The sequence below is a fragment of the Oncorhynchus kisutch genome, linkage group LG8, assembly GCF_002021735.2.
Source record: "Oncorhynchus kisutch isolate 150728-3 linkage group LG8, Okis_V2, whole genome shotgun sequence".
Classification (NCBI taxonomy): Eukaryota; Metazoa; Chordata; class Actinopteri; order Salmoniformes; family Salmonidae; genus Oncorhynchus; species Oncorhynchus kisutch.
The window spans coordinates 68,517,504-68,534,187 of NC_034181.2; the positions used below are offsets into that span (position 1 = coordinate 68,517,504).

The 16,684-nt window shown below is 44.1% G+C and overlaps 1 protein-coding gene across 2 annotated transcripts; it reads left to right on the forward strand.

Annotated features, from left to right (window-relative positions):
* Window positions 1-536: 536 nt before the first annotated feature.
* LOC109895362 (AFG3-like protein 1) lies at window positions 537-15,551 on the forward strand. 2 transcript variants are annotated; one of them, XM_031831027.1, is made up of 17 exons: window positions 537-907; window positions 1,826-1,913; window positions 2,070-2,138; window positions 2,258-2,379; window positions 2,831-2,980; window positions 3,168-3,242; window positions 3,500-3,624; window positions 3,830-4,100; window positions 4,392-4,529; window positions 4,793-4,946; window positions 5,130-5,237; window positions 6,733-6,858; window positions 7,204-7,314; window positions 7,578-7,693; window positions 7,871-8,071; window positions 8,151-8,345; window positions 11,003-15,551. In XM_031831027.1, exons 1-17 carry the CDS (start codon window positions 623-625, stop codon window positions 11,228-11,230), a joined length of 2,562 nt encoding a protein of 853 aa, XP_031686887.1. In that variant the 5' UTR covers window positions 537-622; the 3' UTR covers window positions 11,231-15,551. The 2 variants fall into 2 exon arrangements, with proteins under 2 accessions (XP_031686887.1, XP_031686888.1); XM_031831028.1 differs by lacking the exon at window positions 537-907 and having other exon boundaries at window positions 1,089-1,913.
* The last annotated feature ends 1,133 nt before the right edge of the window (window positions 15,552-16,684 follow it).

A 16,684-nucleotide genomic window follows, 5' to 3' on the forward strand; every position in this document is an offset into this window, starting at 1 on the left:
ACCGGGCTGCCTCCTTGGGGTGAGCCAGGTGCCCCCCACCTCCGTGGTTCAAAGCCCACGGTGAAGTAGGCTCCAAAGAAAAGTGACATAGCCTAGGCTAGATCAAGCACGTGGAGTAAAGAGTATGAGTCGGTATTTTCACATGCACAAGTGATTTTTTTTATTATAAAAATGCTTTATCTGCCTTCCCATCCCAATGAAAACTAGTTCGAAAATTCGAACATATGTGTGATGGACAGGAAATGTACATTTATGGACCTTGCTACCTTGTTGACAACCTTACAGAGTACTGTAAGGTTTGAGAAGGGCGCTCCACCGCGTTTGATCGTTCATAGACATGTGCACTGCGGCTCGGGTTAATAGAACGCCCTCATTTTCATAAACTTCACTTATTGTTGTTATCGTTCCAGGCATTTTTTTATATTTTTCGTTCCACGCATATTGACCAATCGCAATGGAGTGGTCTGGTCCTTCGAAGGACCCGATGAGGTCGTGGGAATGCACGAACATAAAAACAATAAAATGTGAATACTTTAACTAGAATTAATCGAATTTCCTTATTGTACAAGTCACAAAACGAATGATTGACAGCAATGATAGATGCATAGATACGTATTTGTGAATGTTATTTTTTGTTTACATTATTTTACGTTTGGCTTATATATGGTTGATGACTTGGTTTATCTCATTCTGTGTAATCGTAGCTAGTTTTAAACAGTTGAGGCTCGGGAGTCGATCTACCGCAACAGGGGGATACTCTGTCTGCTTCAGCCGAAATATGGTTCGCATGATGGGGCTGCTTTCAGTGAGTGTTGTGCCCCTGCGGAACGGGGTGCAGGCTTGGGGCAGAACCTGCGCCACCATCCCTGCAGCTTTTCGCTACAGTAACGTTAGCGCATTATCGAAGGTAGGGTGTCATTTCTTGAAATAATTCCGTCTGCCGTCAACTTGCAAAAGAACCATGTAATGATATCACACATTAATGCCAAATTTACAATATATTTACAAATGCATGATTAAGCCTTGTTTGCCTTTACTTGATGAACTTTGTCATAAAGAGTTTCTTACATAAAGATCCCTTCCTTGCTTATGAAACTTTTTTCCCCCTCATTAATTTCATAACATATCGAGTTGCTGCGTTCTGTGGGGAAGGTTCGTCTCCGCTGCAGCACATTATGGGTCATGGCTTGAAGGGACCTCTCCAGTTTTGATCAAATTAACGTCAGATTTGACTTTTCGTAGCAGGTTAGGAGAATTATCGTAATATTTTATGATAATTTGGTTAAAGTTAGGACAATTTGTTAGGGTTAGATAAAATGCAAAATAAGTCTACTTTTGACGTAAATTTGACAAACTGCATCCCGTCGCAACGGTATCGGAGCCTTTCGTATTTTTCTAGCCTTGACCCAAATTGCGTGAAACATTCTAGGGCCTTTTGCCAAATCGATGCTTTTATAGCCTAACAGTTCAATGAGTTAATCTGTTTATTAAGTACTTTTTAATATGATTTACTATAATAAGAATAAGTTATTATGATGTGTGGATGTGTTGTATATTCAGTGAATAGTAAAAGGGATTAAAAAAATGGTGCACACCCCAAAATGTTTTGTAGAGGGGCTGACTAACAGAGTAAACTATAAAAAGTAAGTCTGCTGCTATACCCATTTAAATGTTTGGGAGCATAATTATAATATTCAGTGAATAACAAATGAATTGTCTTCAACTGTGTATCGTTGAATATCAGTAGCCTAATGCAGATATGTTAACCCTTTCAAATATGAGATTCAAGGTAGGCTGTGTTAATCCAATCCTGCTCTCTCCTCAGTGTTCCACATTAAAAAGAATCAATCCCATGGGATTAAATCAATGCATTTACACATTGGCTCGATTGCTCAGTTCCAATCCCCCACGAGGTAAATCACTCTAACACCAGGAATGTGTTGATGTTATCATCTATGCATGTAATGACCATGGAAATTACAGATGACTGTGCAATTCATTTTTCTTGTTGTTTGATTGCGTCCTACATCTTTAATCCCTATGCTAATTCCATGTTTTAATTGCTTCAGGATTTGAGAAGTTCTTCCCAAAGATTGAGGACACTCCTGGAGTGAACAAATCATCTGAAGAGACCAGAGGTATGACTGATGGCCTATATCCTGTCTCTCTACTGGCACACTGTTAAAACACTGGGATGTCAATGATGGACAGTCAGTTGTCTGTGATTTCATTTCTTGTGTCATTTTCACTTGTTTAGATGAGAAGACCAAAGAGCCAGAATCTCAGGGCGGAGGAGAAGGGGGACCAAATGCAGGTGGCGAGAGAGAGAGGAGGAGAGGCGGAAGGAAGGATGAATCAGACTGGTGGACACGCTTCCAGGTCTGTTTCAAAGCCTCCGCTTTCTACAGAGCAGACATGTAAACAAACAAGGTGTGCCTGTTTTCTCCGTAGCAACAGCACTCTGTCATCATTCATGTTTGATTTTCCACCCCTTTAATCTACCTGATCTGAACCAGAGACGCTACATAAACACGTCAGTCAATAATGCCTTGTTTGGCAGCCTGTTATGTAATGGAAGAGAGAGGAAAGTAAAAAAAGTTGAGTTCTATTTCTAAAGGGCTGCTGTGTAAGAGGATAAAGGGTCACCTTTTATCATACTGCTAATGGGGGAGTTGACAGTTTGCATGAGAGGGAGGCAGACGGTGGCCAGAGCCCGCTTCCACTCAGACACTGTGTCTGTGTGTGTTCGCTTGTGTGTGTTGATGAGACGGTCTTCTGTATACATAATTTCCACCCTGTTTCCCCTCTTTGTTTTCTCTGAATCTGACAGAATGATTTCCCCTTGGATGAGAAGACCACGCGCAATGTCGCGATCGGATTCGCCGGCATGGCCTCTGCGTTCCTGTATTTCTACTTCCGAGAGACTGGGAAGGAAGTCTCCTGGAAGGACTTTGTAAATAACTACCTGGCTAGAGGACTGGTGAGAGACAGGGGCTATGTTTACTTTTCTTCACTAGTTACCATGTAATTACTATGTATTTTATAAGACCCATAAGTAAAGTATTATTGCTTGTGTTTTCATTGGAGCTGTTATGTCATTGTTTGTGTGTGGAACAGTGAGTCTGAGGTCTTCATTCTTTGATGTGTCTGATGTGTTCTCTGTACAGGTGGACCGTCTGGAGGTAGTCAACAAACAGTATGTCAGAGTCATCCCAGTGCATGGAGTCAACACGTCAGAGGTGGTATGTACCAAATAATCACAGGGGAGACATTTGGGAGTCTTGTTTTTTTAGTTTTTTACACTATCGATAGGGTCCCTTTCTTTGGACTTCAAGACATGTATAGAGTTTACAATTTAGTAAGATAAGCATTTGGATTTAGATGTATTCTTTAGTCTTATGTGGTTACATTCCATAATGTTTTGCTTAGAATTTAACCAGTGAGGAATGCCAACAGTTATAAGTGTGTTCACATCCCCTTGTCTCTCTCTGTGTCACAGAGCTACCTGTGGTTCAACATCGGCAGCGTGGAGACGTTTGAACGCAACCTGGTGCTGGCCCAGCAGGAGATGGGCCTGGACTCTACACACAGAGTACCTGTGATCTATGGAAGCGAGAGCGACGGGTGAGACATCATGAGGTCTAGGCCATGGGATGGGTGGAGAGCTGTGGGAACAGGAAGACTTTATTTGAATGTTGTTCAGATTAGGAGCTGTGGGGTTGAAGCTCATTTAAAGGTCCTCTCTATCATGCTCTCACTGACCCTGGAGATGTTGATAGATTGACTGGCCCCTTAATGAAAATCTCTCCTCTCTTTTATTTATATATAGTACTTTCCTGATGAGCATTCTTCCAACCCTGTTGCTGGTTGGCTTCCTGCTCTTCACCATGCGCCAGGGACCAATGGCAGGAGGCCGTGGCGGGGGGCGAGGCAACCCCTTCAGCATGGGCGAATCCAAGGCCAAGATCATGAAGGACAACATTGACGTGAGATTTAAGGATGTGGCGGGCTGCGAAGAGGCCAAGCTGGAGATCCTAGAGTTTGTCAACTTCCTGAAGAACCCCCGGCAGTACCAGGACCTAGGAGCCAAGATCCCCAAGGTAACTCTTTCTTTAGATACCATACCTGCATCTGAAACACTACTCGGATTAACCTTGTTCAGGATGATGCTCACCAAGAGAAAAAATAGCAGTTGTGTTGGATTTCATGGCCATGTCAGGAAAACACTGTGCAGTTGAATTTGTCTATGCAGTATGAAGAGCTGAGATTATAGTTAATTGGCTGTTTGTTTGCATAGACATTTCCTTTGCATCTCAGTCACCATTGCACTCTAACCTCCAAGTACTCACAAGAGTGTCCACTTATACCAGCTATGACCATGTGCTTCCCAGGGTGCAGTGTTGTCGGGTCCCCCCGGCACAGGGAAGACCCTGCTAGCCAAGGCCACAGCCGGAGAGGCCAATGTCCCCTTCATCACCGTCAACGGATCTGAGTTCCAGGAGATGTTTGTTGGCGTGGGTCCAGCCAGGGTGAGTACTACCCCAGGGGAGAGGGGAGGAAGAGGGACAGTTGGATAACAGGGTGGATTTCTGTTAGCTTTTCCTCTTTGTCTAAATATTTGCTTTGAGGTCACGCACTTGTTTCACTCCTCTTTGGGAATAAATACTTGACTCTCTGAATCACTGTATTGGCATGTGTTTTATACAATAAGCATGATAAACTTTGCTAAAGTGTTGATTTGTTGTGCTGTGGACCTACCCAGTAATGTAACCCATTCCTTTCTCTTTTCCAGGTGAGGGATATGTTTGCCATGGCCCGTAAGAACGCTCCCTGCATCCTGTTCATCGATGAGATAGATGCCGTGGGCAGGAAGAGAGGCAGTGGGAAGTTTGGGGGACAGAGTGAGCAGGAGAACACACTCAACCAGCTTCTAGTGGAGATGGATGGTAGGTCTGGTTTGGTCGTCTTACACTGGTTAAATGAAGCAAAGAAAGGGAAATGATTCCCAAAGACACTCAATGAATGTGCCATGTTTAATTAACCATAGTTATCTGTGTCCTGTTTATTATGTGACCCTTCCATACAATCTCAACTTTTTTCCCCCCATCACTTCTCTGTTGGGTCTGTAGGGTTCAACACCAGCACTAACGTGGTCGTCTTGGCTGGAACCAACCGACCAGACATCCTGGACCCAGCACTGATGAGACCTGGGCGCTTCGACAGACAGATTTACATAGGTACGGTACAGTCAGTCCACGCCATAAATAGCATCTGTGTGGCCTGGACCTGTTTATTTCTGTCATAGCTCTACATTATGTCAATGATCTAAATACTGTAGTAGGTACAGATAGTCTAACTTTAGCAGGGCCTAATCTGTCCCTACCTGTCGCCACAGATCAACACAGCCATTGTTACAGACTATCAGACAATTCATTGGCCCCTCTTTCAGAGTCCAACTCTTATCAGTACCTCACATATACAGTGCATTCTACATATACGTCACAGTATGTGGAGTTGGGTAGATGCTGCTACCTAGCCGCTATAGGGTATACACAATGATGTTTATTTCTATAATTAAAGCTACTTAAAAAGTGCTTTATCAGTGTGTTCAGTACTGTGACTCAAAGAGCGTAGTTCACCTGGATTAAACATGGTTTACCTGGAATAGACATGGTTTACCTGGAATAGAGTCCCCTGTATTAACGTGGCATTAGCCTTGCTTTCTTTGCTCTGGTGTTCTGGCTCTGCTCTCTTGACAACTATTCCTCTCTGGTCAACACAGCCTACAAACAGAATGAGTTTTCTGCCCTGTCATTGGATTAGCATCTTCAGCGCAGTCTATTGAAAAACCCTACGCTATAAATTCTAACTAGAGCCCAGAGTTTTTCACAGTTGGGTCATGTGGTCAGTGAAAAACTCCTGGTCTATCTATGTTAGACCACTGTCTAGTCTCCATATTCTAGTCCCATACAGCCCTGGCTGAAATTAAGACCTTTTTTTGTCCCCTTTCCCTGGGTAGTGAAAACACTCCCTACAGCCCTTGCCGACATGATTACAGTTTGACATGACCCCATCTCAGCAATGCAGTAAAATCTTGCCTGTGGTTTTTGTACTCGCAATTAGTCCTTGTAATCAAGCCATTTTAGAAGTGAGAACTTTAAGTGCACAGACATATTTTTGGCAAAAGCACTGACTGCAAAATGTTTTTGCCATTATCAGTGATATCATAACTTGCCTAATTGCCTTATCTGTGTCGATAGTGGTCTGATTTGAGCTGTGCCCAACATTGCAGTAACATGTTATATCATGTGGTTGTACTCTTTGTGAGTGAGATGAGATGGCTGATCTAGGCTATTTCTGACGGCTGGGATCCATTTTCCCCAAAGTCCAGTCCAGCTGTACAATGGTAGGCAGCTCTGGGCTGGCCTCACTGGCCTGAATTCTTCTGTCTGTCATGGAAACTAATTGCAGCCTGAGCGAGAGCTTCTATATACCGAAAGGTTATGTATCCGGAGGACAGTAACCATTAGGGATAGGAGGCAAGCTGCTCCGCTGGGCCTTCTGACTAGGGTGTCAATGTTTTCCCTCTTCCTCTCCTGCCTGGGCCAGTCATCCGTTCCCATAAATATGTTACACTTCCTCCCTGTCAAACCCGTTCCCCTTCTTTTTCCCTTTCTATCCCTACACTAATTCAAATTCTCCCTTTCTCTCTCTCCCATCTTCTCCTTTCAGGTCCACCAGACATAAAGGGCAGAGCGTCCATCTTTAAGGTCCATCTGAGGCCTCTGAAGCTGGACTCCAGTATAGACTCTGAAGCTTTGGCCAGGAAACTAGCTGCCCTCACACCTGGCTTCACTGGTGAGTGCAGGGCCAGGTGTGTTTGTCTGTGTGCACGTTGACAGCTAGCTGTGTAAGGGATGGTTCGGATTTTGGAAATGAGTCAGATGAACTCATGGATACCATTTTTTATGTCTCTGTTTCCAGTATGAAGGAAGTTAGAGGTGGCTTTGCAGGCCAAAGCAAACTAGCATTAGCGAGACTTCGTCTTTGCGCTAGCTTTACCCAAATACTTCCAGTCTTTGCGATACTCTAGTTAGAATTTGCTCGTCAGGGAAGTAGATAAAGGGATTTTCCAAAGTCCCAAACTATCCCTTTAAACGTAATGACGAAATTAACACAGTACATGGTTCTGTCAACATACAGGAGCTGATATTGCCAACGTGTGTAATGAGGCGGCCCTGATAGCAGCACGCTACCTTAACGAGTCTATCATCGTCAAGCACTTTGAGCAGGCCATCGAGAGGGTCATCGGAGGTAAGCTACTGTCACTGACTGGGGGATGATGGGGAGAGTGGATGTCAGGGGTCAGGGCTCAAACGGGGAGTTCATCTTTGGAATGTAACTGTCAGACTGACTGGTGTTGACCTTTCTGCCCTGTCTGTCGGCGCCAGTGAGGCCACTCTTTTACTCCTGAACAAGTAACCAAGCCCCTTCTCCTAACACCACAAAAGTGCAGCCTTGAGACATGAAACTCACACACACTTTGTGGTTGTAAACATGCCCTCCTTTCCCCCCAGGTCTGGAGAAGACGACCCAGGTACTACAGGCAGTAGAGAAGACCACTGTAGCATACCACGAGGCTGGCCATGCTGTGGTAGGCTGGTACCTGGAACACGCTGACCCTCTGCTCAAGGTGTGTGGCCATCTCCTCCCATCTTCCCTCCTCAATAGCATTCTCTCCTCTTCTATCACCTTTTTATCCCCAACCACTGTCTCTTCTCTGTCCTTACTGTCCCTGTTCTACCTATCCCTCAATTTCACCCTGAGCAGAATGTAGGATCTTACCTGTTGGTTTCCTCTCCTGTCCCAGGTGTCAATCATCCCCCGGGGGAAGGGTTTGGGGTATGCTCAGTACCTCCCTAAGGAGCAGTACCTGTTCACGCGGGAGCAGCTGTTTGACAGGATGTGTATGATGCTGGGGGGACGCGTGGCAGAGCAGGTCTTTTTTGGGAAGATCACCACAGGGGCACAGGATGACCTCAGGAAGGTCACGCAGTCTGCCTACGCACAGGTAAACACACATGCGCGCGCACACACACACACACACACTCTCTAATTAACCTCTCTCTCCCCCTCGATCCTTCTCTCAGGTGGTTCAGTTTGGGATGAGTGAGGTGGTGGGCCAGGTGTCTTTTGAGCTCCCCAGGCAGGGAGAGATGGTGATGGAGAAGCCTTACAGCGAGCCCACGGCCCAGCTCATAGACCAGGAGGTCCGCTCACTCATAGACGCTGCCTTCCAACGCACACACCAGCTCATCACTGAGAAGAGAGATGTGGTGGAGAAGGTGAGGGGGAGGGAGGGGGTAAGAGAGGGGTATGTAGGAGAGAGATGGTGACAAAGGAGTGAGATATCGAGAGAGGAGGTCCAAGTCTCTTATCTGAGGACAGCACCCCACACACAAAAGCATTAAAAACATTTTTCAACCAAGTCAGAAATAGCGATAATATAAATGCCTTACCTTTGAAGATCTTCTTCTGTTGGCACTCCAAAAGGTCCCAGCTACATCACAAATGATCCTTTTGTTCGATAAAGTCCTTCTTTATATCCCCAAAAACTCAGTTTAGCTGGCACGCTTCATTCAATAATCCACCTGTTTCCCTTCTTCAAAATGCATACAAAATGAATCCCAAACGTTACCAATAAAATTCTCCAAACAAGTCAAACAACGTTTATAATCAAACCTCAGGTACACTAATACGTAAATAACAGATAAAATTTAAGACTGAGAAACTTTATTGTCTATACCTGGAGATAAACAACAAAGAATGCACTCTTATCCACGCGCATGAAAACACTACAGCCAAAATGGGAGCCACTTAGAAAAACTTCAAATTCTAGCTCATTTTTCCCAAAACAAGCCTGAAACTCTTTCTAAAGACTGTTAACATCTAGTGGAAGCCATAGGAAGGGGGAAAAAAGGGGGGGGGGGGTTGTCCTCGGGTTTTCGCCTGCCATATCAGATCTGTTATACACAGACATTATTTTAAAAGTTTTAGAAAGGTTAGTGTTTTCTATCCAAATCTATCAATTATATGCATATCCTAGCTTCTAGGCTTGAGTAACTGGCAGTTTACTTTGGGCACGCTTTTCATCCACACTTCAAAATACTGCCCCCTAGCCCAAAGAGGTTTTAACCCTAAGAGGGGGATAAATAGGATGGCAAACACATCGATAATGTATCAGAAAGGTATATACAGTTGAAGTCGGAAGTTTACATGCCCCTAGGTTGGCGTCATTAAAACTTGTTTTTCAACCACTCCACACATTTCTTATTAACAAACTATAGTTTTGGCATGTCGGTTAGGACATCTACTTTGTGCATGACACAAGTAATTTTTCCAACAATTGTTTACAGACAGATTATTTAACTTATAATTCACTTATAAATCACAATTCCAGTGGGTCAGAAGTTTACATACACTAAGTTGACTATGCCTTTAAACAGCTTGGAAAATTCCAGAAAATTATGTATTGGCTTTAGAAGCTTCTGATAGGCTAAATGACATCATTTGAGTCAATTGGAGGTGTACCTGTGGATGTTTTTCAAGGCCTACCTTCAAACTCAGTGCCTCTGCTTGACCAAAAGAAATAAGCCAAGATCTCAGAAAATAAAATGTAGACCTCTACCAGTCTGGTTCATCCTTGGGAGCAATTTCCAAATGCCTGAAGGTACCACTTTCATGCGAAAAGTGCAAATAAATTCCAGAACAACAGCAAAGGACCTTGTGAAGATACTGGAGGAAACAGGTCCAAAAGTATCTATATCCACAGTAAAACAAGTCCTATATCGACATAACCTGAAAGGGTCAGTGGTTAGAGTGTTGGACTAGTAACCGGAAGGTTGCAAGTTCAAATCCCCGAGCTGACAAGGTACAAATCTGTCGTTCTGCCCCTGAACAGGCAGTTAACCCACTGTTCCTAGGCCGTCATTGAAGGTAAGAATTTGTTCTTAACTGACTTGCCTAGTTAAATAAAGGTTAAAAAAAAGGCCGCTCTGCAAGGAAGAAGCCACTGCTCCAAAACCGCCAATTAAAAGCCAGAATATGGTTTGCAACTGCACATGGGGACAAATATCATACTTTTTGGAGAAATGTCCTCTGGTCTGATGAAACAAAAATAGAACTGTTTGGCCACTGTTTGGAGAAAAAGGGGGAGGCTTGCAAGCCGAAGAACGTCATCCCAACTGTGAAGCACGGGGGTGGCAGCATCATGCCCTGGGAGTGCTTTGCTGCAGGAGAGCCTGGTGCACTTCACAGAATAGATGCCATCACGAGGGAGGAAAATTATGTGGATATATTGAAGCAACATCTCAAGATATCAATCAGGAAGTTAAAGCTCTGTCACAAATGGGTCTTCCAAATGGACATTGACCCCAAGCATACTTCCAAAGTTGTGGCAAAATGGCTTAAGGACAACAAAGTCAAGGTATTGGAGTGGCCATCGAAAAGCCCTGACCTCAATCCTATAGAAAATTTGTGGGCAGAACTGAAAAAGTGTGTGCGAGCAAGGAGGCCTACAAACCTGACTCGGTTACACCAGCTCTGTCAGGAGGAAGGGGCCAAAATTCACCCAACTTATTGTGGGAAGCTTGTGGAAGGCTACCCGAAACGTTTGACCCAAGTTAAACAATTTAAAGGCAATGCTACCAAATACGAATTGAGTGTATGTAAACTTCTGACCCACTGGGAATGCGATGAAAGAAATAGAAGCTGAAATAAATCATTCTCTCTACTATTATTTGGACATTTCACATTCTTAAAATAAAGTGGTGATCATAACTGACCTAATACAGGAAATGTTTACTAGGATTAAATGTCAGGAATTGTGGAAAAACTGAGTTTAAATGTATTTGGCTAAGGTGTATGTAACCTTCCGACTTCAACTGTAGAACATGGTTGAAAAGTGGTCTAACCTCCATCCGCTCCCTTGTCTCCCTTCCAGGTGGGGAGGCGTCTCCTGGAGAAGGAGGTTCTGGACAAGGCTGATATTCTGGAGCTGCTGGGTCCTCGCCCCTACGAGGAGAAGTCTACATATGAGGAGTTTGTTGAGGGGATGGGGGCCATGGAGGAGGACACCTCCTTTCCCGAGGGCCTCAGGAACTGGAACAAGGACCAGGGGATGGAAGAGCCCCCCCAGGAGCAGCAACGCAAACAGGCTCTTTACCTGTAGACTGACACCACGTCTGACCTGGCCCCCACCCAACCAGGCCACTGGAGGGACATGTTGAGACTTCATATGGTGAGAGGAAGGCACTTGACATGACCCAGACAGACTGATATCAGGAGAGGGTGTCAGGTTTAAGAAGGCACCATGTCCTGTGTGGTCATTCTAAGGCCCTAGAGACCATGGTCATCACATCTTTGTCACAGGGAAAATATATTGTTTTTATAAACTCAGCAAAAAGAGAAATATCCCTTTTTCAGGACCCTGTCTTTCAAAGATAATTCATAAAAATCCAAATAACTTCACAGATCTTCATTGTAAAGTGTTTAAACATTGTTTCCCATGCTTAAACAATGAATGAACATGCACCTGTGGAACGGTTGTTAATAACAGCTTACAGACGGTAGGCAATTAAGGTCAAAGTTATGAAAACTTAGGACACTAAATAGGCCTTTCTACTGACTCTGAAAAACACCAAAATAAAGATGCGCAGGGTCCCTGCTCATCTGCGTGAATGTGCCTTAGTCATGCTGCAAGGAGGCATGAGGACTGCAGATGTGGCCATGGCAATAAATTGCAATGTCTGTTCTGTGAGAAGCCTAAGACAACGCTACAGGGAGACAGGATGGACAGCTGATCATCCTCGCAGTGGCAGACCACGTGTAACAACACCTGCAGAGGATCGGTACATCCGAACATCACACCTGCAACAGGTACAGGATGGCAACAACAACTGCCCGAGTTACACCAGGAACGCACAATCCCTCCATCAGTGCTCAGACTTTCCGCAATAGGCTGAGAGAGGCTGGACTGAGGGCTTGTAGGCCTGTTGTAAGGCAGGTCCTCCCCAGACATCACCGGTAACAACGTCACCTATGGGCACAAACCCACCGTCGCTGGAGCAGACAGGACTGTCAAAAAGTGCTCTTCGCTGACGAGTCGCGGTTTTGTCTCACCAGGGGTGATGGTTAGATTTGTGTTTATCATCGAAGGAGTGAGCTTTACACTGAGGCCTGTACTCTGGAGCGGGATTGATTTGGAGGTGGAGGGTCCGTCATGGTCTGGGGCGGTGTGTCACAGCATTATCGGACTAAGCTTGTTGTCATTGCAGGCAATCTCAACGCTGTGCGTTACAGGGAAGACGTCCTCCTCCCTCATGTGGTACCCTTCCTGCAGGCTCATCCTGACATGACCCTCCAGCATGACAATGCCACCAGCCATACTGTTCGTTCTGTGCATGATTTCCTGCAAGATAGGAATGTCAGTGTTCTGCCATAGCCAGCGAAGAGCTCGGATCTCAATCCCATTGAGCACGTCTGGATGTCTGGGACCTGTTGGATCGGGGGGTGAGGGCTAGCGCCGTTCCCCCCCAGAAATTTCTGGGAACTTGCAGGTGCCTTGGTGGAAGAGTGGGGTAACATCTCACAGCAAGAACTAGCAAATCTGGTGCAGTCCATGAGGAGGAGATGCACTGCAGTACTTAATGCAGCTGGTGGCCACACCAGATACTGACTTGCTTTTAATTTTGCCCCCCCCCCCCCTTTGTTCAGGGACACATTGTTCCATTTCTGTTAGTCACATGTCTGTGGAACTTGTTCAGTTTGCTTCAGTTGTTGTATCTTGTTATGTTCATACAAATATTTACAGATGTTAAGTTTGCTGTTAATAAATGCAGTTGACAGTGAGGATGTTTTTTTGCTGAGTTTAGTTGTATAGTATTCATTGTTTGACCTTTTCATTGTGTGTTGGATGAGTATGTCTCACAATTTTTGTATGAATATGTGATCATGTACATCAAGGATGGGTTGCTGTCGGAAGCCCCCATTTTGAAGGCCCTTGGGTCAATCCCCGCCCCAACTTACTGTTGTGAGTTCAAATACACCAGGTGCAATTTCTACATTTGGTTGCGCATCAGTTTTTCTGTTATGTTAGTCAATTAGCAATTTTCTTTAGATTGATGGAGTTAGTTTAGTGCCTAGCTATCTCAACTTGTTATGGTCGAAATACCGGCCGGGAGGCTCCCAACGATTTTGTTCGTCAGTCTCACTCCGAAATCACATTAAAAACTGCAAAAATGTTTCTCCACCCTGTGGCAAACTGTGTAGAACTGCAGAAATGTTTCTCCACCCTGTGGCAAACTGTGTAGAACTGCAAAATGTTTCTCCACCCTGTGGCAAACTGTGTAGAACTGCAAAATGTTTCTCCACCCTGTGGCAAACTGTGTAGAACTGCAAAATGTTTCTCCACCCTGTGGCAAACTGTGTAGAACTGCAAAATGTTTCTCCACCCTGTGGCAAACTGTGTAGAACTGCAAAATGTTTCTCCACCCTGTGGCAAACTGTGTAGAACTGCAAAATGTTTCTCCACCCAATGGCAAAATTTGAAGAATTGCATGAATAATGTCGATGTTTGTATGCAGACCCGTGAGCAACTGTGGCCCGTCATGAGATCCATTTTTTTTTGTGGCCCCCACCCCCTTCAAAATGACCCGTCTCTGGTGTACATGTCTCATATGAGATGTTTTCTTTTAGATTTCATATTGGATCATGAAGGTCTATGTGAGTGTGTGTTGCACCATTGTAATAATTAGGTGGGTGCTTATTTGCCCCTCTCACACATGTACAAGTGTGTATTAATTCCCCCTGAGGCACCCTCAGAGAGTGGGGTCACAGCCAGGGTCTGCCATTATCAACGGCGACCCTGGAGCAATTAGGTAAGTGCCTTGCTCAAGGGCACATTGACAGATTTTTTTTTCTTCACGTTGTCGGCTCTGGGTTCTAACTAGTGACCTTTTAAGTTACTGTCCCAACGCTCTATCCGCCAGGCTACCTGCCACCCTGCGTGCTGATTTAATCTTCAATGTTTTTGCTACCTTCTGACCTTGTTGAATTTCAGCGACTGTGTTCATGTTCCCATGTCTCTCTTCAGTTATTGACACTTGTTAACTAAACAGCCATGTGACTGCAGAGGGTTTTCAGAAAGCTCAGCAGAAATCCAGTCCATGTTGATCAGACTGTAACAGTGGGACAGTGTGACATTTACATTGAACCTCAACCAGAAATAGGATAAAATACAAACTGTTATTAGGTCTAATTGAAGAAAACACGTCTTCTAAATGTCATTTTTCAGTCTTTTGCGAAAAACAACAGCCACACCTCTACCTGCCCACTTTCCCCCACAGGAAAACAGCTTCTGACAAGCTCTATTTCTGAGTACTAGTGTACACTAACTCACCTCTTATGCTCTCTCAATGTTGCTAAGTCAACTGACAACAGATGAACTTCAAACATCTTTTGTGAAGAATTGAGATATGTGTGTATACCGAACAAAAATATAAACGCATCAATTTTTCTGAGTTACAGTTCATATAAGGAAGTATGTTGATTGCAAAAAAATCATTAGGCCCTAATCTATGGATTTCAGGTGACTGGGCAGGGGCGCACCATGGGTGGGCCTGGGTGTGCATAGCCAATCAAAATATTTAGACTGATTTATTACAGACAGAAATAGTCCTCCGTGTCAAAACAATGGAATCCTGTAGTAACCAAAACACAATGTATTTTTATATTTTTGGGGTTTCTACATGATTCCATATGTGTTATTTCATAGTTTTGATGTCTTCACTGTTATTCTACAATGTAGAAAATAGTCATAAATAAAAAACGTTTACCTGGTACTGTATATCTCCATAGCGACGCCAGCTGAGCAGTGCTTACTCCCACACCCCCGAGAAACCCCGTAGAGGGGTTTTGGTATTCTCTTCTCAGAATAGATGGTTTTGGGAGAAGAAATGAGATGTTGTACCGATCTGCATTGCATTTCCTGAAGGTTGTTTTGAACCTTTTACTGCTGAAAATAAAGGTGTCACTACCTCACTCAATCTCAGTATTTCTGACAGTTTTTGGAACTCTGCAATTACCTACATTGATTCATGGATTTATACATAAAATGAGCATTGTTACACTCCGGACCATACGTATAAAGCCATATGTTTCTACTTCTATGCCTAGTTGTGTGGGTCAGCGTAAACAAAAAAGACAATGTTTTTACAGTACATTCCAGATGTCTTGGTGTAGCCTAAACTGTGTTTAAATTCCAATCCTGCTTTTCTGCCTGATTGACTGACTGCTGGTTCTTGTGGCTCAGTGTGGCTCAGTGTATCTAGTGATCTTGCTTAAAGCACTATAAGGAATGTGTACACGACAGTTTCAATGAAAGTCAACACTGCAACACTACAATACATCCAGAATTGTGAAGTTTGCTGTGTGATATATTATCAACATCTGACATTCACCAATAAAAACCAGATTTTATGTCCCAGTGTGAATGCATATCTATGAGTTGTTATTATTAGTTTTCTGACCTCACAGTGCTGTAAGGATGACCTAAGTCAGGAGTATTTGTGCCACTGGTTATACTGGATGTGAAATCCCATTCCATAGTAACAGGGGGCACATTTTGTGTTGCTTTATATACAGTAGTGTACAGGTAACTACCAAAATGACGGAAACACCAACATAGTGACTTAGTACTTAGTGCTTGGCCACCACGAGCCAGAACAGCTTCAGTGCACCTTCGCACAGATTCTACAAGTGTCTGGAACTATACTGGAGGGATGTGACACCATTCTTCTATGAGAAATTCCATCATTTGGAATTGTTTTGTTGTTGAGGGTGGTGGAAAATGCTGTCTCAGGCGCTGCTCCAAAATCTCCCGTAAGTGTTCAATTAGGTTGAGATGCGGTTACTGAGGTGGCCATGGCATATAGTTTACATCATTTTAATGCTCATCAAACCATTCAGTGAGCATGCCTGCCCTGTGGATGGTAGCCAAAAATAATGGCTTTCCCAGCAATATTATACACCAGCCGAAGCATGATGGGATTTTAATTGCTTAATTAACTCAGGAACGATACCTGTGTGGAAGCACCTGCTTTCTATTTACTTGGTATTCCTCATTTACTCATTCCTCTGGTTTATTTTGGCAGTTACATGTACACAGTCCATGCCTCTGTGTTGGTGGCACCTTAATTAGGGAGGATGGGCTCACGGTAATGGCTGTAACGGAATAAATTAAATGGTATTTGTATTTCTTATGGATCCCCATTTATCTGCTGCCAAGGATACCATTCACTCCATTTCAGCCATTATTATGAGCTGTCCTCAACCTCAACAGCCTCCTGTGGTTCCTATATACATGGTTCCTATACATGTTGCTACTTTCCTGCTATTCTGGCTGAACTTTTTGACGTGACTGTAAAGTAGCTGTAGTTGGCTAGCTAGCAAGCAAGGGATATGAACGTTGCGAGTCAGTATGGCAATGGAACATTCAGAATGAACGACTGGGTCACGTTCATAGATACAGAACAAAAATGCTAAAGGACTGAGTTGCGTCTCTGGCAACCGAACCGATAGAACGAACGACCAGCCGGCTTGGGTAGCAACCCTAGATTTGTGACAG